At 54.2% G+C, this 23,962-nt stretch overlaps 6 protein-coding genes across 6 annotated transcripts; 3 read left to right on the top strand and 3 right to left on the bottom strand.

Annotated features, from left to right (window-relative positions):
• Positions 1-776: 776 nt before the first annotated feature.
• On the top strand, positions 777-2,548 carry PG986_006105 (uncharacterized protein; the record flags this gene model as incomplete). Its single annotated transcript, XM_066842327.1, is given in 3 exon segments — positions 777-855; positions 869-974; positions 1,066-2,548. 3 exon segments carry the CDS (start codon positions 777-779, stop codon positions 2,546-2,548), a joined length of 1,668 nt encoding a protein of 555 aa, XP_066702189.1.
• A 6,416-nt stretch (positions 2,549-8,964) lies between these two features.
• PG986_006106 (uncharacterized protein) lies at positions 8,965-11,705 on the bottom strand (the record flags this gene model as incomplete). The annotated part of the gene is made up of 4 exons (XM_066842328.1): positions 8,965-10,261; positions 10,324-10,634; positions 11,013-11,409; positions 11,542-11,705. 4 exons carry the CDS (start codon positions 11,703-11,705, stop codon positions 8,965-8,967), a joined length of 2,169 nt encoding a protein of 722 aa, XP_066702190.1.
• A 902-nt stretch (positions 11,706-12,607) lies between these two features.
• On the bottom strand, positions 12,608-14,187 carry PG986_006107 (uncharacterized protein; the record flags this gene model as incomplete). The annotated part of the gene is made up of 3 exons (XM_066842329.1): positions 12,608-12,948; positions 13,001-13,912; positions 13,980-14,187. The coding sequence occupies 3 exons, from the start codon at positions 14,185-14,187 to the stop codon at positions 12,608-12,610; spliced, it is 1,461 nt and encodes a 486-aa protein (XP_066702191.1).
• Positions 14,188-14,729: 542 nt separating this feature from the next.
• On the top strand, positions 14,730-15,696 carry PG986_006108 (TIM21 domain-containing protein; the record flags this gene model as incomplete). The annotated part of the gene is made up of 5 exons (XM_066842330.1): positions 14,730-14,742; positions 14,826-15,091; positions 15,160-15,344; positions 15,409-15,451; positions 15,508-15,696. 5 exons carry the CDS (start codon positions 14,730-14,732, stop codon positions 15,694-15,696), a joined length of 696 nt encoding a protein of 231 aa, XP_066702192.1.
• Positions 15,697-15,924: 228 nt separating this feature from the next.
• Positions 15,925-16,296, bottom strand: PG986_006109 (uncharacterized protein; the record flags this gene model as incomplete). Its single annotated transcript, XM_066842331.1, has 1 exon — positions 15,925-16,296. One exon carries the CDS (start codon positions 16,294-16,296, stop codon positions 15,925-15,927), a length of 372 nt encoding a protein of 123 aa, XP_066702193.1.
• Positions 16,297-17,708: 1,412 nt separating this feature from the next.
• PG986_006110 (uncharacterized protein) lies at positions 17,709-19,100 on the top strand (the record flags this gene model as incomplete). Its single annotated transcript, XM_066842332.1, has 3 exons — positions 17,709-17,752; positions 17,811-18,670; positions 18,787-19,100. 3 exons carry the CDS (start codon positions 17,709-17,711, stop codon positions 19,098-19,100), a joined length of 1,218 nt encoding a protein of 405 aa, XP_066702194.1.
• Positions 19,101-23,962: the final 4,862 nt, after the last annotated feature.

Consider the following 23,962-nt stretch of genomic DNA (forward strand, 5'->3'; position numbering starts at 1 on the left):
CCTCAAAACTGAGCACGGTTATGCAGCCTACAGACAGACCGCTAATAGTCACAGTCACCCGCTGCAGATCCTGCGAATCATGTCCACCTGAACTCTCCAAGTCTGTGAACATGGCACCTTCGGAAACGGCCTTCCCTCTTCACAAACACCAGTAACTAGCTGTCAATTTCAATGAATCAACCCCTAGGCTGACCTGCATTTCTCGCTGGACAGGACTTCGAGTCTCCTCCGTCCGGGCTAGACTACCTCGATATACCACCCCCGTCTGAGATGAGGTTAGTGAAAAGTCCCCCCTAATTCGAGTTCTGATCCACTATGGAATATTCCTCCACCTCTTTCAAAAACGCCCATATATCATATCCGCTGGAGTATGAAGCTCGCAGTTCATTCTCGTACCCTGCAGCGCAAGTACTGTGGCCATTGAAGATGCTCAGGGCTACCCGTCGGGCAGCCGTGGTCACCTACTGACGGGGACTCTTGGCCGACATTTGCATTCTTCCGTGCTATAGGTCCGAATCCAAGGAGCATGGTTGCCTGAGCCGCCAGAGCGAAAAGTAGCACTGGCTGCAGGCAGTACTTCTGGGTTCCCCAGCATGTCCAAGTGGTTCACACGTTCCGATCGGCACCCGCACTTTTTCGTGCCACGTTAAGTGTTGGTTGTAATACCCATGTGGCACTTGAGTGCTGTCTCGTATGGGATTGCAATACAACATTGCCGTGGCAGCCTTGCACCCCATTCACGATCTGCCTACCTATCTGCTATAGTGTCCTTGCTGATGTGCGCCGACAACAAGATTCACCCAAGACTCCAACAACTCCTCATCAACGACGTTAGAAAGTCAACCGCCACCGCCCGTAATCTTTCCAGCAACTGTACCCCTTCTCAACGCCTCCACAGGGTTTCCTCCGGAGAGCAGCCCATTTTACCACCCCGGTTCAAATTACCTGGACGTTAGGCCACGGCTGGGCGCTAGGTACGTCGCATGCCATGATTCTCTCTAGGTTCTATTGCCTTGTGCAATAACCTATCCAAGACTTGTCTTGGTTTGCTCACGACACCTATAGCACGTCGTCGGTGGGCATGGCAAATGCGCCTCGATCCCACCCGCTTCCCAACCTAGGATACAAGACGACCAGAGACATCTACTCATCAGTGACTCCGGGGTACACCAGGGCACTCGACCACCCACAGAGATCGCCACCATTCTCAGTTCATTCTCGACGGCATCCACTGTCGCCGACACCCAGCCCCGGGCTTGGATTCACCACAAACCCAATCAGGACCATGGATCCACCATACGGAGCCAAAAGCAACCAGAACATCCCCCCTCTTCAGGGCATCCAACAACATGGACAACTCGCATATGCCACGGGCCACAGTCCCATCAAAGTCGAAATCAACGGCACTATTGATAAGGGCTTCTTCCTTTCCGAGGGCGAGTGGACCTGCTACAGACGAAACTACTTCTCGTGCATCTGCTCCTACAGCCTGACGCCAAATTACCCTGGCGCTGCCATGCATTACACACCAAACTCGAGCGCGACCCACTACGAGGTATATGGCTTTGCCATGTCCATCTCGGCCATGGTCCATGAGAGCGACACGCACACCATTGATCTTGTTCAACATACCCCGAAGCGGGACAAGGGCCCCGTTTCCAGACCGGATAGGGTGGAGCTTAGCCCCAAGCCGCCCCAGCAGACACCGCACCCATTAGGAACGCTATATCCTGACAGCCATGGCCATAGTCACCGATTGGGAGTTGGCCCGGCGTCGGGAAGCCTATACGACGGCTTCAACCAGTCGCCGAGTGGGCATCCTACGGAGCATACGTTCGAGCGAATACAGTTCAAACAAGCAACTGCGAACAACGGGAAGCGAAGAGCTGCCCAGCAATTTTACCATCTCGTCGTTGAGCTGCATGCTCACGTGGGCGAGATTGGGCGGGGCGTGGCGGACCAATGGATGAAGGTAGCGCACAGAAAGTCGGCCAAGATGATTGTTCGAGGGCGCTCTCCAGGGCATTACCAGTCGGAGAGGAGAGGCAGCGCAAGCAGCGGCCCCGGGGCTGCAGGAGGTTCTCTCAGCGGGTACGCGCCCCAAATGCAGGACTATGGTCCAGGAAGCTCTATGCTCGGATCCACCTACAGCACGGGTAATTATGAGCACCGCGGCCAATACAGTGGCCACAATCGTCCGCATGATCTGCCCATGGAGCCTGTCATGTCGGTGGAGGATGTAAAGGCACTTGAGAGCAGCAAAGACTACCAGTACTACCCGACGCCGATTTACGAAGGAAACGACACCCGACAAGGCATCGAGATGTTTACGCACCGGACCGATCCAGAGCCTGTGGTAACATCAATGGCTGACAGTATGGAGCTCTCGACCTCGAGGCTCAAGCACGAACATGACGGCACGCTGCCCAGCCTCTTCTATCCCAATCCGAGCACCGCTTACAGCAGCATGTCGTCAGGATGTAATCGCTTCGAGGGAAAGCCGACCTCTGCAGGCTACTATCCGCAAATGCTGCCACAATCGACGTAGTCCTCCCCTGAGTCGAATGTCTGGGGTATACCGCGATGACACTCCTCGACCGGAGATCTTGGCAGTAGAGCTGCACATCAGAAACCTTTCACTGGTCTATTTATTTTATCGCTAGACATCGGACGGAGCAAAGGAAAAGCATCATGGGTTTCTTGGGTTTGAACTTTAGGAAGGTCAAAAGGTATGGCGCATGAACAAGGTGGACAAGACGCTAACTAATGATTTTACGGGAATATGCATGATGAAGAACGTATGGCATTTATTCCAGCAAAGAAGACGGATGCTGGAAGTTTCAAGATAACCAGCAACTGGTTGTTCGGTCAGGTGCAGAAAAGACACTCGGGAGATTTCAAGTTGGTTGGTTCCGGGCATTGCCAAAGGGGTTGTACGGTTTGCGGAAAGGATACCCCTTGCTTTTCTTTTCTTCTTTTCTTTTCTTCTTTTCTTTTTCCCCCCTTTCTCTTTCATCATCGTTTTGATTTGGCCGAATGTGAGGGAGGAAGTAGGCTGTATGAGCCCAGGGACGCTCGCTCTGCACCTTTTCCATCAGAAACGACTACGAAGATATATGGATATCATGGAGCGGCGTTGGAAGAGACGGGGTACGAAGGGAAAGCATAAGCGGGGAATTCATGGGGCAGAAGATGCTATTTCCTACGATGCGTGGCGTGGGGATCTCTTTTTTGGTTCTTATTCCAACCCAACCCTCCTGGTGAGACCTGCTTTCAATCCCCACAGTCACCTGCCTCTCTCGCTTCGGTATGATGTGGAAAGTGTTATTGGGTGGATCTCTGCTTCCGGTTCTCACCTCTTGGCTCATAGTCATGGTCAATAACACCACCAAGTGCCCAGCATGGGCTTGGTCGGGGGTTTACACACGAAGAGAAACTCGGTTATTCGTTGTCGCGACCTTTTTTGAACCTAAAGAGAAAATTTTCCCATCTCCGTGGCTGTACTTGTTCCCGACTGGCCTTTGCACCCGTGCGCGCATACTGCTTCCATGTGAGCAAGTAGTCTACCACGGTGGCATCATGTTGATTAACAGCATGTAATGACAGGTTTAGTTGAATTCTCACTTTGCATTGGGCTAGGACATGACTGGAGGGATGTGCAAAACCGGATGCACCCTCCCGTTTACTTGGTCCAAGGCGTCATTGGCAGATTCGGGGTTGGCTCCCACCACTGGACTTACGGTACGACAAACGAGAGCAGCAGAGGAGGCAAGTACTGAAAGGCTCGTTACGGCTTATGTTTACTTACCCTACCTGCATGTATAAAGTATACATCTTTGTGCTGAGCCACTAATAACCGGTAACGGGTGGTGGGTTGGCAGGAAGCTCGAGGATCGACCCCCCACTGCGGGCGCTAAAACACGTTGCCTACGGCTAACGCCCAGGGCGGCTTACGGTTACTGGGCTGGGGCCCGTGGAGGACTTGACAATCCATCCGCCTGGTAGTAGATGGACGAGGTGAGACCGAGAAGTACTGGGTTGGGGAGGGTAGCCCGGGCAATATGCTAGTGCGTCATGAGGTAGGCTGGTTGCTGTCAAATCAAGTACATCCAGTGAATGATCTACTCATCGGTGTCTAGGTGCGCAAAGCCCGCCGATTTTCCTGTGTGGTACTTATGTACTTATAAGCCTGTGAAAAACCCTTCCGGGTGGGGCCTGGTGGATGGTGTGGCATCCCTTTCGATTCGGAGTGTACATGCATGTAGTCAGCATGGCAGCAAACAGGGGGGTGATACTGTAGAGGGCGTGGACGAACCATGAATGCAAGGTTGGAACACACCCATCGGTTCCGGCATCACTCCGATCATTTCCAGAGTTGCTGCGCCTCGACGTTGCAGGTCTGGTTTCCTCCGGCTCCTCGGTTCCTCGGTTCCTAGGTTAGACCCGAAGGGCCAGTAGGTAGGCAGGTCAGTGGGTGGATTGCCTCCCTTGTTCCAGTATCCGAATGGTTCGCACGCGCCAGCCGAGACAGGGTCATCGCATGCGAGGCTCCCTATAGCGAGGGCGATATGGTCTAATGAAGAACAAAGGCCAGCTGCAGTCGTGTCTTGGCCTACAGCCTTTCTCCAGTTTAAACCACCTTACCCATGCAGTCGTCGTACAGGCTGCCGGGCCCTGACGATCTGCGTACAAGATGAAGACTAGATTGCCAGACGAGTCGTCTTTGCAACGTCCAGGCCACCCGCGCGACAGGATGAGCCAGATGGCCAGACGGCGCGTCTTCTCTAGATCTAGAGGCTGTCGAACATTACACTGCAGCGCATCTTGAAGCGCCGCGGTTCAAATAAGCTTTTGTGGAGCACACTGGCAGATCCGTTCGTGGGGAATTCCATCTTTACGCAATGAGAAGCGCTGAAGGATTTGGGACTTGCCGTAGAAAAATAGCAAGAAGAAGAAACAGAAAAAAAGGAAAAGAATAGCCCGTTCGTAGTAAGGCAGGTCCGTTCCCAGCAATCGCGTCGCTGAACTTCCTTTTTCTCCCCCATCCCTGTTCCTTCTTTTGCTTCAGGTCTCTTTTGCCTTCTTCTTCCTCTTCCTTTTCTTCTTCATCTTTTCCACCCCTCCTCAAAACTTCCCACGGCAGGCATCCTCAATTCCCGCGTTCGTCCTGCACTGACTTGCCGTGGAAGGTTAGTTAAGATGAAGAAGCAACCGGGGAGACGGAATAAAACGTGATCGGGCATTTGATTGATCCATGCCTTATCACACATATGTATCCGTATGTAGGTAGGTAACCGCCCGTTCTCATGTTAAGTACGTACATACATACAGAAACATGTAGGGTAGGCTGCAAGTGGCTTGGAAGCACCGAGTCAATGACTCACTCACCCGCTCCCACTACGTGGCCTGCCTGCCGGCTCTCGCTCGGGTCGTCGCAGCGCAAAAGAAAAGTGTCGTCAGTCATCTCCTCCTAGACGCACACCGAGATTGTAAAAGCGAGCACCGCCTGCTTGCTACTGCTCCTTGGTGCAAAGGCCCAAACACGACCGTCTCCTGTTTTCCTTCTTACTCTACTCCAGCTTCTGCGCTGCTGACGGTCCCAGGAATCAAACAACATTCTTGCCAAGTGACAAGTACCTACATGCCCACCGATTCCGAGGACGTACTTACCCAACCAAACCTCGTGTCATAAGAGGACAGCCACATCGCAATTCATTGCCAATGAAGCAAGAGCGGCAGGTCTGACCAGGCTATGGATTGCCGGCAGCCGTCAACTCTCGCAAATTTGCCCTGACCCGGCAATTACTGCGCGGGGCCTTCTCCGCTTCCTCGTGTACCAAAGTCCACACCGGTCTTCTTCAGGCTATCACCCATATCAATCTTTGCATGATCCCGAAAGCACCTCGACGCTAGAAGTTGAGCGGGGTACCACCTCCGTGTGAGCCTTGCGAAGCCAAGTACTGACACATCATCATCGAAAGGGGGGCTTCCTCGAAGTGGTGGGGCGTCATCTACAATATCAGGACACGGCTTTGTTTATGTGGCGTCGGCTCGCAAGACCTGATCGTATCAAGGCCACGGTGTGAGAGCCACTGCAATGTGATACCTCACTCGCATCTACGCCAGGGGAGCACTCCCTACGCGATGACCCACTGCAATCAGCATGCGGGTTACATTTGGGGGCCGGTGAGCTGCCATGTTCCTCTGCTCCAGCTCTGGGCGTCTGGTGCTGATGCTGGTGCTGGTGCTGGTGCTGATGCTGATCACGGCCAGGCCTTTCTTGGCTGATGGGCCTACCTGCCTGATTCTCAGTTTCCCGCACCCCCCTTACTAGGATGCATGGCGCGTGTGCCCACCTTCGAGCCCGCCACCTGCTTTTCGCTTTTCGGGGGGGAGGGGGGTGCGTATCCCTCAATTCCAGGACTCTTTCCGCTCTATAGTCCGGGCTCCCCCTTATACGTCAGGCCTGCATTTGCATCTACATCGTTACACTATGTACAACCTTCAGCCCTATGGTTCATGCTGGCAAAATTGAGAAAGCGAAGCACAAACGATGACACCCACTTGGATCGGCCTTCCCTCCAGCGTAAAATAGATCCGAATGGGCACGATAAGCCAACAAGCCTGCCAATCCCTCGAATCATATTTGTTGTGCGGGCAACGCTCGCAAATATGGGGACCGTTGTCCACCTCATGGCCGTCTGGCAGCGCCAGTTTGCATGCAAGATGCCTGCGCACGCAACTACAAGGTATCCCACGCTCTTCCGGTATGGACACCGTTGGTGGTATTGCAGCCAAGTTCTCCGTTCTCGTCTATATTCCGGCTATGGTTTATTTTTAGTTATGGGTCCTTACGGGAAAACTGCCGGCCGGGTTCATTGTCCCAGGTATTGTCCTTCTTCTCAACAAGCGGTAAGCAAGAAAGTACTACAGAAAGCCGTTCAGCGATTATGTGATGCAAGGGCTGGGCCAAGCCAGTCCAATCTGGTGTAACGCGGGCAGATGTCTGTGCCACTGATCAGTTCGGTCCCGCTGCCTTCCCGAGGACGCCTTTGCCGTGGTTAGCGCACCTCGAAAGCTATTCGACGCCTGCATCTTTCGTTACATTTACCAGCCATCGAGTCAGTCTGAGGGGCTGAATCCAATGTTACAATGCTTGCTTTGGAGCTTGGTGGGGCCGGATGCGTCTGCGCCAAATCCTTTTGCATACAGGTACATGTATATATGTGTGCGTGCCAGGTATACTCGAAAGATGGAGTCACCGTCACCGGATGCAAAGACCCGGGAGCTACCGCTAGGAACCATGGCAGCCACCGTGGAAGGTGTAACGAGGTCCCATGCGCTCTCTTTTGGACTTCCATTTCAGCGCCACAGTGCAGCGACGACATTTGGGTCTGCGTCATGAAACGTAATGGGTATTGCCTGTTGCTTACATGTACCTGTCGTTCGAGGCCTTGCAGGGTTCCAAGCTCAAAGAAGCCAGACCGTCACCGTTTTAAACGGTGGAAAGGTGCGCAAGAGCCTTGCTTTGCCTGCCCCCAAAATGCCCCAAAGTGAGTTGGTCGGGTAAGATGGAAGCATGTACCTCATCCATCCATGTAGGTGATCACTAGCGTTGGCCTGTCGCTTACTCCGAGATTGGAAACATCACTGGGAGAGGCAGAATGATGCAGGGAGAATGTTCATCGCGGTCGGAAGAAGGTGACAAAGATACTCGTGCCGTCGCAATCTTATTTTGATACAGAAACATGAAAGCCCCTCGTTGCACCAGACTGCCTATCCAGACTGTATGCAAGCCGCTACCGCCGTCAAATTACCTTGGAGGCCGAGCAACTGCAACACAACATGAAGCTAGAATTCCCCCTTAATATTCACCACTGACTTGGGAAAAGCATATGACTGGCGGCTGCTGCGGGCCCGCGTCTCGGAACATCAGTACCCAAACCGCCACGCCAGCCCTGGCTACTCCAAGGGCATCATCTCAAATCCGTGCCACGATAAGAACGGGATAGGATGCTAGGGATGGTCGTCTAGATACCTACCGGAATGGGGAAGAATTATCCACCTCACGCAAGGGATGAGCCTGTTGCCCTAGAGGTTGTCATACATCGGCATATTGGGCCGCCCAGCCAGAAAGGCGACCAGGAAGTGTCTCAATGGCCACTGGACCGCTACAGCGCATGCTGAACGAACACTTATGGCTATGAAAATGCGAAAATTATGTGTCATACAGGTTTTTGCAACACCCGCGGTGGCCGCGGTGACGCAAGACGAGTCTTGCCTTTCAACCACTGGTCGGTTTCGACTAAGGAAGCAGGTACACAAGCCTTAGAAACGAGTTGCATCGAGGCTGAATACGACTTCCCAAGGCTCGCTGCTCGCTACTTTCAATGACTAACTCCCTTGGAGATTGAGGTACAATCTTGTACCTCGACCCCTTTTTGAATCATCTTTCTTCTCAAGCTGTTCGCTACCTGTACCCCATCAAACGGATACCTCGCTCATTGACGCATGTCTGGTCATTTTTCTTTCCTCTGGAGGCATGGACCCCGTATAGACCCTGGGATATGGCATGCCTGGCTTCAGCTCGATATAGCGCATGGCTTTGCCAGCACTTTACGAGGCAGGTTACGGAAGCCTTACATGCCAAGCCCAGACCAGCAGAGCTATTCACTTCGGTATTGATGGCTTTTGACCGCTGCACAACAGTCCTTGCAAGGGCGGGCATGTCTAGATCCTGCTCACGGCACTCGGTCATCTGAGGAGCCAACAAGATTATCTATCCCCTGGATTAAAACCTCGATGAACTGCTTGATATTCGGAGAGAGCTTAACCACCCTGACAGCCGTAACAGAAGTACAGGTACCGTTACAGGTAACACCTCGACTGGCTGTTGAGAGTTGGGCGCACAAGAGAAATGGTGTATCAAGCAAAGAGTAGAACAGTTAGAGTTGATCGACTGTTCTACACGATGGCGTATCTATACACGGATTTGTCTTTCACGAGCCTTTCCCACTCGGATTGTAGACAGGGTTCTCTCGTCTTGCCGCTACCGACCTTGACCAATCCGACGAGTATCCAGCGTACTTCTCCCTCTTCAGCTTGGACTTGTCTGGTCCTACGTAACACCAGGTGGGAGAAACAGCCTGGGACGAATACTATCGAGTCTCCAAATCTGGCCTCGCCAGCCCGCAGAAAGCCCAACTCACTGCGGCGATTCTTACCATGTATGTGGACTATGCTTGAAACATCATTGACCAGGAGGAAAGATGCCCCCAGATCGAGGCAGTCTTGTATACACTTGAATAGAAGTGACACTACTTCCTTCAGGCCCTCTTGCTCTATTGAATCCGTGCTCCGGTGCGACGCTATCATAACTGCGCACGTCAGCGCCCTTGCCACGACGTCTTTCCCTTCTTGGGGGAGCGCGAGGTATTTTTCTGATACAAAGCTCTGCGGCAACGACCGGAGCATGGCATGGCCCAATGACTTAACCGCCTTTACCCTCCCCACGGGACGGCCTACGAGTTGCAGTGTTTTGCCTCCGTCGAGGAAGTGGAAGAGGTCCTGAGCATCGTCTCCCCTCACCCGAATCGAATGCTTATAAGCAGCATCCTCGATCTCTCGTGCCCAGTTCGGCACCCATGATGGCATACCGTCCCGGCCCCCGGTCTCTTCTTCGAATGCCACTGCATCAAGGAATGCCAGGCTCTTGGTCGCATGGGCGAGTAATCGCGCCAATTCAGTAAAGAACTCTGCGGATCCCTGCCGGTTGGGCACGTCCGCAATAGCGCCGATGATATCCTCATACTCCGTCACGACGTAGTCAGGCCGATTGATGGTCCAATGTTTTGCCTCTGACTCGTAGAACATATCCCAGATCGTGTGCGCGAGCACGAGAGCGGTACAGGCCGTTGGGAGCCACCCACCCAACGACGAAGGGGGTGACGCTTTTAGGACGTCATCGATCGAACGTGCAATGACGGCGCCGGTCGAAAACTTGCTGATGAAATCCATGAAGCTTGCCAGCCGATTCGTCTCCCCGATCGTGACACCTCCGGCGATGCCTAAGATCGCGTACAGCCGGTCCCGGTCGTCGCGGACTGAAACCTTCCCGCGGTCCGCAGGAGGATGCGCTGAAGCCGGTCCTCGAACGGTTGCTCGTGAAAGGAGGCCGACGGCCTCGACGTGCCCCGCGTGATCTTCCGGATACCGCTTGACAACATATCGGCCAACAGCTTCGCCAGGGGGCCCTGCCGGTCTTTTATGTACGAATAGCGAAAGTCACTGATGGCCCTTATCAAGCGTCCGCTCGATACAAACGCCTCCTTCAATGAGACCACGTCCTCGCCATCTTGTTGGCCCTCCTTGCAGTATTCCTCCGTGACCTGTACGTGCGCCGACATGAACTGCTCCAACTTGCACGTGCTGCCACCGCACTGGATCTGGACGGGCCCCGTGGCGAGGGCGACCTCCTGCAAGACCCACAGTCGCTCCCACCAGCCCCTTTTCGCCATCTCGATGAGACCCGGGCGCGCCTCCTCAAACCGCTCGTCCCGGTTCGGCATGGACTGCGTGAAGTATCGATATGGGAATCCGCTCTGGGACTTGATGAACTGGAAGGCTGCTCGGATCTGCAGCGCACGACGACAACAGTGTCCTTGGCCCCCCCCCCCTCCTTCCTTATCGCACTTTTCCTTCGTCGTTGGGGATGCTGTCTTGCAACATGTAGTGTTATCGTCTTTGTTGTCGTCATCGCCATCACCGACCCCGTGATAGTCGCCCAGCCACACCAGGACGGGGGATGCGTTGGCGTAGACCCAGCCCATGCGCCGGATCTGCACCTGCTTCTCCTCCGGGTCCTGCTGGTTGATGCAGAGCGCGTCGATCCAGAGCGTGCGGACCCCCTTATCGCGCCGCAGACGTTTGAGGGCCAGCACGAGGTTCGTCGTCGCCTGGAAGGTCTCGAACTCGAGGGTACTGTCGCAAACATCATCGTCTCTTCTTCCTACTTCTCCTCCCCGACTCTTCTCCTCCTCCTCCTTCTTCTTCCTACAAAACCGTAAATAGCCACCATCGCCACCGCCGCCGACCCGAAACCTGTAGGCCAGCCGCCACGGCTTCGTCCGCCAGACCTCGGCCAGCAGCTGGATGGCCTTGACCGGGTACTCGACCAGGCCGAAGCCGTTGACCGCGCACACGATGAGCAGGTGGGCGTCCCGCGGCATGCGGAGCCGTGTCAGTGTGTCCGAGGGGCCCACGGGCAGCGGCGAGATCAAGTGCCAGAGCGCGGCGGTGCCGGCGGCCCAGGCCAGCGCCCGTAGAGAGAACAGCAAGGCGTCGTAGCGACGTGTTATCGTCTGCCGCAGGGGCGCGGGGATGGGGATACTGAGGCGCTCGGTAGCCCTGCTGAAGAAATGCTGCAGCTGCAGCCGTAGAGGTGGGAGTGATGTGATTGTCGTTGCTTCTTCTGCCTCCGGCTGTCGCTGTCAGGCCGCCGGGGAAGGGAGGTGTGCTATCTGGATCGGCCTCGTCACCGACTCGTCGCCCCATTGGTAGGACAGCGCCTCGTAGTGCGTCTTGAGACGCGGCGAACGCGTCTCCAGCAGGCACCGGACCTCGGCGTCGGCGTCGTCGGTGGGGAGGATGTGCACGACCCGGAACTCGTCCGCCGCGATGGGCTTGTACGATGTGGTGGTAGGCATCGCTACGTTGGCTGTTTCTGGTGGTGGCGGTGGTCACGCGGTTTGTATTTCATGGTTCGAGAGTTCTTTTCTCACCTGTGCCTTTGCTCCTTATTTCGTTTGAGACAAGCCCGACCTGACGTGGAAAGAGAATGGTAGGGTAGGGGACTTAAGAAAGGGCGTGAGAGAGAGAGAGAGTGTGTGTGTGTGTAATAGCAGTTCCAAGCCCGCAGTGGTCTTTCCCCTCATGCCTACGCGCGCGTCAACCCGCGTATTTCCATTTTGACGGTGGCGGTGGCAGTGCTTCAGCACCGGGAACTGTTCCGCAGGTTGAGCTGGAAAAAAAAAGGGTTGGCGGCAGCGGCTGCTGGTTTTCATGATTTTATGCAAACCTGTCTCAGCAGAGCAGCAAGCCATCAGCCGCAGGGAGGGGGTAAGAACGCAGCCCAAATCCGTGCCAGGTTCACTTGGAATACTCATGATGATGTCCAAGTATATGCTGGAGGTGGTGTTTTTTTGTTTTTGTTTTTTTGCGACCCCTTTCTTCGCAGTTCACTCCTGGCAAATATTTTGTAGAACCGATCCGATTGCGATAGGAATTCCTCTGATAACGACATTGATTTGTCCAGGAGGCCCTCGGATTAAACAAATAGCAATAGAATTTTGCGATTACAACGCCCCATTTATCTATCTAAACAAAACACGATGCAGGCTAAACCCAGTTGTCTTCCCCCTGAAGCCTGTGTCATTGCTCATACGGTCCTGTGCCCACCGATCGTACCTCACATTTTCATTAAAAAAATAATCACGAGATCCCTCTTGATGCCCACTCCGCAGCGCGAATCTCTGGGCTTCACTGCATTCGACTAGCGGTTGCAGCAGATGGCCACTCTCAATATGTCGGCAAGAATGACTTTGGCGCTCTAGCTGCCAAGGTAGTTGCGGATGGCGCCTTGCAACCTAGTTGCTCCCTCGCCCAAGGCACTGGTCAGGTTCTCCAAGTCGTCACCAGCAGTGATGCCGAACTTGCGGACGAAATCTTTGGCAGCAGTTTCCAGATCGCCGTAGTCATCGACCGGCTCCTCATCTTCGGGTCTTCCGAAGTAGGCGTTTGACGAAATGGCCGAAGCGCCCTCGAAGCCTTGTAGGCGAGTCTTGGCCTCAGCCTGCGCGTTCGGGTCGAAAGATCCCTTGCCAAAGAATTCGTCGGAAGAGATACCCTTCTGGGCGCCGAACTTGTTACGGGCATAGCGTTCGCTGTCATCTGCCAAGTTTGTTAGCTTTGAGTTCGTATACCAGAAAGCTGATGTCTTTACCTTCAGCTGCCGCCTTGACGGGTCCGACAGAGCCGAATCCACCCATGTTCTTCTTGGCTGCAGGGGCTGCAGCCTTGCCACCACCAACTTGACCGAATCCAAGACGACCAAAGCCCATGCCGAGACGCTCAACCTCAGCTGCCGACTTTTGACGAGAATGTCCAGATCCATACGTGGCGGGGCTTGTGGGAGCGGGAGATGCGATGTTCGATGCTTCGGCCTTGGAAGCGGCAGCAGGCTTCTTGGTTGCGGCCTCTTCGGCCTCGGGGTCGTACCCAAGCTTGGCGATCCTCTCAGCTTCTTCCTTGGCCTTCTTCTCTGCTTCGTCGAAATCGATAACATCGCCCGTGACCTTCTTGGCGCCAAGCTTGGTGGTCTTCTTTGCGCCCAACACGTTGGCCTTGCGAGGGCCGGCGCCACCTGTTGTAGTCTTGCGCAGCGCGGCCGAAGAGGTGATGCGACTAGCGGCGGGCTTGGCGTCGCCTGACTCGGTCTTGGACAAAGGCGAGGCAGACCGTGAAATGTCCTTGCCATTGGCGTTTGCGTTCAGGAAGGGCGAGGGCGTACGTCCGACAACCGGCGGCGTGGCAGTTCGGGAAATAGGAGGAGTGGGGCGCTTGATTGAAGGCTTGTCCCAAGAAGAGAAGAAGTCGTCATTGGGCTCGCTGGCGGGCGTCGAAGCATCGTCGGCATCAGTAGCTTCAGTGATGACAACCTCGTCGGGGAACTCGAGAGCATCTCTGGCGGCGCGCTTCTTAAGCTCTTCCTTGTACTTGGTAGCAGCAGCAGATTGGTACTTGGTCTTGGGGTCCTTGCTGGCGAGGGCAGCGCTGCCGCCGTTTGCGCGGAAATACTTGGTTGCCGACTCGTTACCGCCGACCTTCATAACACGGAGCTGGTCCCATTGCCATTCTGTGTAAGGGGCAAGTCAGTGTTTGTGATGAGAGACTGAAAGACAAGGAGGATGAGAATGACGCACGGTCGAGGTTCGTGGAGCGCACGAAGGAGATGTGGACACCGAGGTTGCGATGGTTCGAGGAGCAGTCGAGACACAGGTAGATGCCCAAGGGCACCGAAGTCCACGTGGGATTCTTGGCACCGCAGTCGAAGCAGATCTTGTTGGCCTGCTTCGCCTTCAATTTCTCGAACAGCTTCTGCGACTGCTGCTTGGACGCCAGCGCACTCATTGTAGCTGTAGCGGGTGACTCCGGGTAGGTAACGGATAATAGCTGAGGAATGGAATTGCTGTTGGTTGGGTGGGAAGTGAAATAGGCGAATGTCCGGCTCGGGCGGAATCCTGTCGGCTGTCTTGTTCCCCTGGGAAGAAGAAGAAGAAGAGGTAGAAGAAGAAAAAAAGACCAGGTAGGTGGTTGTGTGTCGATGGTTGCGCTGGAGGGGCGACGGAGGCAATTGGAAATAGCAGTAATTATTAACCTCCTTAGGCTGCTTCTTTTACCGACTTTGGGCTCAGCTCAGGAGGCTGCCAAAGCGAAATCTGGCCGAACTCCTGCGCCAAAGAAAGATTGGGGGCTCCACCGCTGCGACTCCAAACATTCAAGGCCACGGCGCTAATCTACAACGGATCTAGCTCGTCATTCTCCACGCCTGAACCGCCGCTGTTGTTATCGATTAGCAATCCCTCAATCCCTCAATCAGTCAATGGAGCCCGGCAGGCTGGAGCTGTAAGGAAAGCTTGTCGTCACCCGACATTGCATGCCTACCTACAGCAATGCAGAAGAGGAGTTCGTTCGCCTTTCTCAACTCCCAATTCGAATCGTATCGCCCCTTGGAAGCTTCCAATGGAACCAGACCCGCCATCATGAAGCTCACCCCCGCGCCTCGTCGGCTTTGAACCCCAACAGCTTTGCGCCGCAACTGCGACGGCGACTGCTCCTCGCCCAGAGAAGCTATGCCACCCAGCACGGCCTCGGAACCACCACTACCACGACCGGCCCGCGACGCAAGACCGTCACCCCTTTCAACGACGATGGCCGAGTCCCATGGCACCAGCTGTCGGCCGGCGAAAAGACCGCAAGAGCCACACAGCAGTCCTTCAACTTGGGTCTGATGTTTGTTGGTTTCGTCTTGACTGTATGAACCCGCACCTCTTCGTTATCAGTGCATGCGCACGAGCACGAGCTGCGTCTAACACATCACAGTGCGGTGTTGGCTATCTCCTCTACACGGACGTTTTCTCTCCCGATAGCAAGACCGCCCATTTCAACCGAGCCGTCAACCGAATCAAGGCAGACCCCGATTGCGTTGTGCTCCTTGGAGACAGCAAACACATGGAGGCGCATGGAGAGGAAACCATGAACAAATGGCGCCGCGCCCGACCCATTGCGTATGTCGCAATCTACAACACATACAGCGGCCTTTTCACTGACAATCCCCAGCTCCTCCCATAGCAAAGACGCCAAGGGCAACGAGCATCTCACGTTGCACTTCTACGTAAGTACCAAACCAACGCACTTCGACTGCTCAGCTATTGACACTCGCTTGCAAAGGTCCACGGTTCCCTCAATAAGGGTGTCGTTAACATTGATCTGGTCAAGCGCCAAGGCGCTTCCGACTATGAGTACAAGTACTTCTATGTCGATGTACCTGGTCACAACCGTCTCGTACTCGAGGATGCCAATACAAAGGCAGCCGGAGGCTCCAAGAAATATAAGTTTTTAGGCGTTAATTGGAACTAGGAAAACTACCTCCCACGCTATGGTCGAAACTTCGGAGCCCTTTTGATACGAACGTATGGGTGTGCGCGGTCGGGGCTGGACAGGCGGTATGGTATACCCACACGGCGCTGTGCTGTCGATCAGGCCTTGTATCCTGGTGGTGGCCGCTCCACCCCGACCTGGGAGGCTCTCAGATAACCCAAGACCTCATAGACGGCCTTTGCAATCTCAAGCCCCCGTTTTCTGAAGTCATTCTCCGACCATAGACTGACTGCCTTTGAGCATGTTGTCGGTTACGACCTGCGCGATGAAGCGAGCATGGTGGTCCTGGGCGCTCCAACCATTCTTGTCTGGATGGTACAGGAGATACTTGGTCGTACGGGATCCAATGGCGTCCTTGGCTGCCTGTGCCGTTTTGGCCTTATCAGGCTCTGGAATGTTGGTGTTGCCAGACAAGAAGTCTTGCTGGAACTCGGTCCATGACCCCCGCACATGCTCACTGGTCAGCCATTCATGAAACTGGTCTTGTTCTTTAAAGGGGAGCAGTTCCAGGATCAGTCGCGCATGCTGAGTCGAAAGAGCGCTCTTGGCGACTGTGCTGGATGCGGAGGACTGAGCCATGTTGGGGATCGTGTGAGTAAGGGGTTGGTACTGGCGGAAAGCTTGCGACGGTGCTGATATAGAAGACGGCGGTGACGTTGATTCTTGACGCGACTCACCTGAACCCATTGAGTTTCAGAGTTCAACTTGATCGTAACAGTGGGTGGTGTGCAACATCTCGCTGGAGATGCTGTAGCCTCTTATACCACCTTCCAGCTCTCTTGCGCAAGCTGGCGTGGGGACAAAGCATGCCCAAATAGGGAGTCTAGGTTGCCTCCATCGAGGTTAGCTGAGTCCCGGGGCTCTGCCAGTAGCTGTGAAGCTAGCTAAGGGTGACATGACGCATAAGTCGAGGTCCAGCTCAGCCTCAAGGCAGCCGTTTAGGTAGTTATCGAGAGGATGCTGGCGTTTTGCTGCAATCGTGTTGCTTATAGAGATATCCTCATGCTATTCCGGGTCGAAACACAATTGTCGCGAAGAACAAAGTAGTGTCCCTCCCGTCTGGCCGTACCTAAGAAGCTGAACGCTGAAGCTGGCAGGCAGGTGAGCAGTGGACAGTGGACAGTGGACAGTGGGCAGTGGGCAGTGTGGGCACGAGCCAAGTCTGGCTCCACCTGCCAAACCCCACTGGCGAGGTACCTTGCTTCACGTACAGCTGCATGCAGCATTGGATTTGATGGACTCACTCATTTTGCCTGCAAACTTGACTACATCTCTAAATAATCCAATTCAGCGCGGGCATTGCCATTCACTGCCACCAGCCATTGCCATCACGTCCTAACACTGGCATCGGGACATTGGCGCAGAAAACCCCTCGGTCTATGAGTTTCCTCTCACAAATTGCTGGCTACGCGACACCCTGCCTACCTGCTTGCTGCGTCGCATCAATCGCCGGCGAGGGCTCGTTAGCCTCCTCGAGGTGAAGGTCAGCCAAGGTGAGGGCCAGGCAAGTGGGAGTAACCCAAGGTAAGGAGTCCTCTTCTCTTAATGATCGGCTGGGCTATGTGACGGCAAGTTGCCTATATTGAATACACATAAATTCTCGTCATGTTCGTCTCATCTTATACCCTTCTGTGCCCCTCTTGCGCCTGCCCTTGGCCGTATGTATTCACGTTGCTCATGGCCATCTCGGTTTTTCTATATCAAGTCCTCCACCCTCCTTTTTTTCACTTCATCCAACTGTCTCTTCAGGTGCCATCTCCCACCGACTGCTTTCATCACTTGCAACTGTCTATCTGTGGACTTGAGCGGCTGGTGGTATTCTCACCGGCATGATAGCCGATCGAGTCTCTCTCGCCGACATCGCCAGTATTCTGCCCCATCCTTGCTCAGTTCATCACCACTCCGTGCAACCCACTCGCCACATCACACTCTGGTCCCAGTACTAACAAACAACGACACAGCCAGTTGCTACACATCTCCAGGTCGCTGCGATGGATGCACTTCCACTGGCAAGTGGGTCTAGCTTCTCATGGCTGTAAGTGGGCTTTCCATCCTGTGCTACACTGCCTTTTCGACTGATGCGTTCTTCGTAGGAAGCCACATGCCCGGTTTGTCATGATCTTTGTTGGTCCTGAAGAAGTCCCCTTTGCCATCCAAAAGGATTTCCTCTGTCACAAGTCCACCTTCTACCGACAGTATTTCGAGGATAAGGCCAGAAACTCGGGTCTGGAGTATGTCGTCACCTTGCCCGAGGTCACACCTGAAGTCTTCGGTCTGGTTCAAAACTTCTTATATACCGGCCGACTTCTCACTTCCATTGATTCCCTGCCCGGCTATGAATTGCTTATTGCAACGTGGAAGCTTGGCCATCGTCTCGGCATCGATGGACTCTGTGATGAGGTCCTCGAGGCCATGGCCGAATGCCGGCGCCTGACCCAATCCATCCCCGCAACGCCCCTTCTTGTCCAGGTCTGGAACGATACTCCCGAGGGCTCGTCCATCCGCAAGCTCTTATTGAATTGGGCAGCCGAGTACATACGCTCCTCAGAATCGCGCAGCGAGTTCAGCAAGAGTCTCCCGCAAGAGGTTCTGAGTGAGCTCGTCGTCGCCATGAGCCACTTGGATTCAGCCCCCGTCATCCAGCTAAATACCGTTCAGTCTCCAAAGGGCCAGGCTCAACAGAAGAATGTACACTACCTCAACGCCGACGACAGTGATGATGAGCCGAAGGACAAGGCACCGAAGCATCGGCATTCAGACGTGACGAGTGCTAGAGCTGTCCCGCAAGAGAAACGTCCTGTTGCACGGAAACCTGCCCGCTCTTCCCTCCCCACCCTGAAACCGGGCAGGCAGCGTAAAAGCCTTGTCAACACCGGTGGTGACCACCAGTTCACCGACGACCAGAAACTGAACTTCTGTTCTGACCTCCTGTCACGAATGCTTAGTGGGCCCGGTACGTGACCATCCCCCTTAATCTAGAGACCTATCGTTCCTGATCCCTCCTACCTTTGCCTCTGAAGAGCCCGTTCTCGCCTCTGACATTGTATATTCACTAACTTTTTTCCTTAGGCTTCTGGACTCGGCTAGTCGGCCCCTTCCGACAACCTGTCAATCCCGTTGAAGATGGTGTTCCCGACTACCTCGAGAAGGTCACCAAGCCCATGGACCTTGGCACTATCAAGGACAAGATGGACCGCGGACAGTACAAAGGCGACGAGGAGTTTGTCAGCGACGTACGACAGATTTTCACCAACTGTTTTACCTACTGGACTGACAAGGATCCCATGTGGGCAACCTGTGAGAAATTCCAGAGGACCTTCGAGGAGAAGTATGCAGGGATGCATAAATGGATCCTGAAGATGGACGGCGCCGAGGAGGCCTAGCAACTCGATACTCCTTCATACCCGCTTATCACGGGAAATAGTGCTGACAGAGCTCCGAGGAAGGAGAAAGGAGACATTTATGGCGAGGGCCTCTTCAGGCTATGCGGGTAATAAGCTTTATGTGGGCTATGGTGTATCAACATATTCATGGGTCACTACTTAAGATAGATGGCGGTCGATGCAGCGGGCAATGATCTCGTCCGTTGGAGAGCTTCTACGCTGTGGTTTTCGTTTCCACTTGACCTCATTTTCGAGGGGCGTCTGTTACTTGCGGTTGACTTCGGCGTTGCAAAAGGGCGAAGGCTTCACTTATTATTGTACAGTATAGAAGAACTATTCTAGTTCATTTCACTATATGAATACTACGGCATTTCTTATCCGGAATACTTGAAGATTGGCTGCAATGAGACCAGAGGTGAACTCGAACCCAAGCTAGAGCTCCCTAGAGGTCATACATAGCAACTTGCAAGCTTCACCTCGCGCTGTGGCCGGTCTAAGATGTATGGATGCGAAAGGTATGATGCCATGATGATGGCGTACAAGCTGCCATGGACCAACTGCATCAGGTTTGTCTAGATCGTGCTGATAAAAGTGCAAGTGCTACTATCGTCCAACTGGTCAAGGACGAACTTGACCTGTGGTACTACAAGATGAAGGGGTTTGTTGGTGCTAAGACGATCGAAATCGCCGAGATGGGATGGAAGAATGAAAAGGGGCAAGGAAGGGGTTGACACTAAGCCACTTCGTGACGACCGTCACCCAACTATCTCAATGAACATGCTACACATTCGGTTTGCTAAGCTATCGGTGTATGTTTATTGAGACTATGCCTTTGCGCGTTGTTTTTCACACTTCTTGAGGGCAAGCAAAGTGTCTTTGGTGGTGACTAGCAGTGTCTGGTCTGCCTGACCTCCTTTCACTCATCGGTCACGACCTGTGGAAGAAGAAACCTGACTGAACAGTGGCAAGTCACACGCTCTCTCTCCCGTTCATGTCTCTATCCCAACTATATCATTCTGTTGTTTCAGGGGAAGCTCATGCCTGTGAATCAGACCCGTTGGTCGCCACCGGTTTACTCAACAACAATAATACATTGCTTCCATAGCATACCAGCATCTTACGCACCTAGGCAGCCACGGACAGCCAGCCAACTTATTCCCACCCCAATAGCCATTATTGTGGATGTGTTCGGCAGCAGGCGCCGGCTTCTGTCCCAGGATACATCCCCGCCCATCATCTGTGGCGACCGCAGAGGCAGTCAGTTGTTCTCATAAGGGGTCCTTTGGCGATGGGCATCCCTTAGGATCGTCCCGCTTGTGATTTAAGCAGCAGGGGCAGCAGGAATCACTCATGTATGCATGGCTATTGGATATATTTGATAAGGAGGCGTGAATTTCATCCCTGAAAACGGCACGTTCAACGGCAACATGCCCTGCTGGCTAGATGGCCTCGGAGAAGGCGAAATATTCCATAGAGTAAATACAGAGAGCGCACTGTGTCGTTTGGTTCACCGCCAAATTTGCCACGCTCATCAGATATGCCGATTGATAGACAAAAGTATGTCAACCTGGTCGCTTTGGACGGTTCTCTCGAAGTAGATTCATCACAGACTCTTGCCGTATGCAGGGCGGCTCGGTTGAGAGGAAGTCACAACAAATGAGCGCACCCACGAACTTGAACATCCCCTGAGGCGGCCCTCGTCGCTCGCTCGTAAATGCGTGCTGCAAGTTTTGTCCGCAACGCTCCTGCACCTCCTCCTCGAGATGAACCGAACCGCCCCCTTCCACCCGCAACCATGATTCGAGGAATTTCTTTTTTATGCGCGCGGAACGGTTGAGTATTGCCGTTGGATGTCCCCCCAACTTTCTTTCAGCTGGGACGAGAAGCGCCACCATTTCGCTTCTATACCTGAAGGCATATGCGGTGTATGGAGAACGGGAGCGGGTGAATGGAGACAGAGGCCATACCCTGCGCCGTCTTTCTTTTTCGCCTCATGCAGCGGCAGATGTCCACGGAAATGGATGCAGTGAGGTCGGTGGTTGCTAAGACTAGGCTGATTCACAGGGACTTCGGCCTTGTCGAGCGGCTACATAGATAGGTTGGCCAAAGCGTGGGGGATTCTACTCTAGCTTTCGTTTTCTTCCCTCCTAGCCGTACCTTGCAAATCAAATTTGCTTTTCATTTGTCTCCCGTCTAACGCGCACGGCGGCTTCTCTGAGCGGGTGGGCGTTGTGACATGTCAGTATGGATCGGGGAGCGCCAGCATGTTCTACGGATCGGTCCAGATCCAGCCACAATATATGGGAAGTTGTGACACAACCTGCTATTGCATACCCGTAGTAGATTGCCTACGTCAAGTATAAACTCACATACATGCATGTTTACTTGGTACTTACAGGAAAACAGCCTGCCAGGGCGCTGCGACATCCAAGTGTCCTTGTAGACAACCCAAATCAGAATCGAGGCCCGTTCTGGAGAAGATCGCGGCCGGTAGGTAAGAGGACCGGCAAAATACGAGACGGCGACTCGTGCCAGAAATCACCTACCTGAGATAGATAGGCAACCGCCAGAGCCTAGAGAGGTTCGTACATGTCTATCAAGGGTACAGCACAGCACATACACAGCTCGTCCCACCAATGTGCTGCCCAACATCTCCTGGCCGGGAAAATCCACCTGGGGCGGCATCTGTACGGCAGATTGGGTAAGTCTGGCGGAGTCTGTTGCGTTGCCCAGCAAGCGGTCGATCTGCAAATCGTTCAACAAGGGGCCGGACACTAGTTGTAGATCAAACTGCCAGGGGAAGCTTGTTGGAGCCCCTGGTTACGTGCATTCAACTACCATTCTGGCAGCCCGCTGGTGCAGCAGACGGGTCCGGGGACTCCCGTACAAGTTTCCCGTCTGGGGGGCGGACCGAAGTACCACTTCGACAAAGATCACGACCAGTCGCGGCCTGATCAACTGGCCGGTCAAAATTGGACGTGCACGCCGAAGCGACAGCCTTGTAGCATGTGAAGTTATCGTGGCTCATCGTCCAAGATGTCGTGTGAGGTGGCATCTGAGGGAATATCGAGCGGTCTCCAAAACGGTAGGTGTTTGATAAGTAGTACGTATCGAAAAATCATGTCGGCTCCCCCCTGTGATGCTACTACACGATCTAGGAAATTTGCGGGGACAGACCCTTGCTGACCGAGTCCGCTATCCTGTCGCGGAAAGGCAGACTTGCATTCCGGCTGCACTAGACTGCAGTCCCATACATCTGGACGATACACACTGCAGCATTACGGGGGATGCGGAGAGCGGCGGGGAGAGGAAATCCTTCAGGTCGGGAAAGAGAAGCGACGTCGAGGGTGGGTGGGTGTGTGTAGAGGGAAGGGGAGTCAAGAAAATCCAAATCTCGTTTGGATGTTTGTCTGGGTGTTCAACGACCTGCTGGAATCCTGCTCAGTTTCCCGCCCGCGTCAGCCGAGCTTGGCTTTGGTGTGAACCCCTAGCGATTGCAACCTGAGCGGCCAAGCTTGTTGCACGACGTCGGGCGATGGCAGTAACCCGGCCGATGAGACCAACGAGAGCTCCTATCCCAATAGGCAATATAGGATATGCGGCAAGAGCGAACGCCACAATAACGACGATGTAGCATCCCCTCACGACATCACATCGATGTCGAACGTCCCACCGTCCCCGATGGCCGCCCCGAGTTTGGCAAATATTGGCAGCGCCGCTGGCACTGCGGTTCTTTACAGCACACCGAGCGTCCGGCCCTATTCGAACCAATCTTGGCAACCACTCGAGGGGTTTAGCGCCGTCGTAAGGCCGATTGCGATTGCGTTGGTATGCAAGCAATCGTGGTTACTTCTCGCTTCACGGGCCAAGCTCCTATTTGTCATTTGACAGAGAGGCAGGCCCTCCCGACAGATATAACCGTCGAAGCATGTGAAGATGACTCAGCGCAGCAAGACGAATCTGTTCGCTCCGAAGCTGCCGTCCTTGCTCCTACACAGCGTAATGCCGCCATGCAGGCTAGCTTCCGACCCTTGCCCCGGCGGCGCTGTCCATGGCCTGACTGTCTGGCCAGAAATCTTCATCTACCCAATGCAACTCCATGTCCGACACCAAACTCCGTCACTGTCAGGATCGCGAGACAGCTCGAATTCCGTACACACATACAGCCGAGAGTTGTCGCAATTGTGCTTGCGCCTGTCGTTGAACAAACATCTGACGATCTCTCAGGTTCCTGTTGCTTATGGCATGGAAATTCTTGCGATTGGCGCTTCTGAAGCTGATGTCATCACTGTCATTTTGCCGGCACCACGAAGGATTACGGCCTTGGAGGCGGAAGGGATCAGCAAGGCCGGTGGCCCCCTGAATGAATGGAACATTTTACCGGTAAGCGGATAGTGGTAGAGCCCAGGTCCTTCCCGCGTATCTGCCCCAGACTGGGTGGACAGGTTTGCCGTACGTCTGCTCAAGAGGCTGTAGATGGTTGAAAGCTGCAGCTTGGCAAGCTGGATGAGTGTCTCTACATTACCAGTTGCCTGGGTTTTTCACAGGCCTTAGCGTCCGAGATTCGTCCCTGGCTCGACCCCACTCCATCTCTTACATCGCGGAATGGTGCGCCATCAGGCCAGGCGTTGTGTATCAGGCAGACGGGATCCTGGCCTGGCCATGGAAGGAGGGTGGTCAGAAGGGGTGGTGTCCGATAGTTTCGGTGGGCGGCCAATTGAGGCCACTGTCCCCGAGGGTGCTGATAACAGAAATCCAGTCCCCCCACGCTATGCCGAACCGACCGTGCCTGATTGGGGTCGACTGGAGATTCCGAAGATAGGATGAAGTCGAGGACATTGCCTTATCTCTGGCAACCGGCC

This window comes from Apiospora aurea (assembly GCF_038362705.1).
Source record: "Apiospora aurea strain CBS 24483 chromosome Unknown utg000004l_segment0_segment0, whole genome shotgun sequence".
Lineage (NCBI taxonomy): Eukaryota > Fungi > Ascomycota > Sordariomycetes > Amphisphaeriales > Apiosporaceae > Apiospora > Apiospora aurea.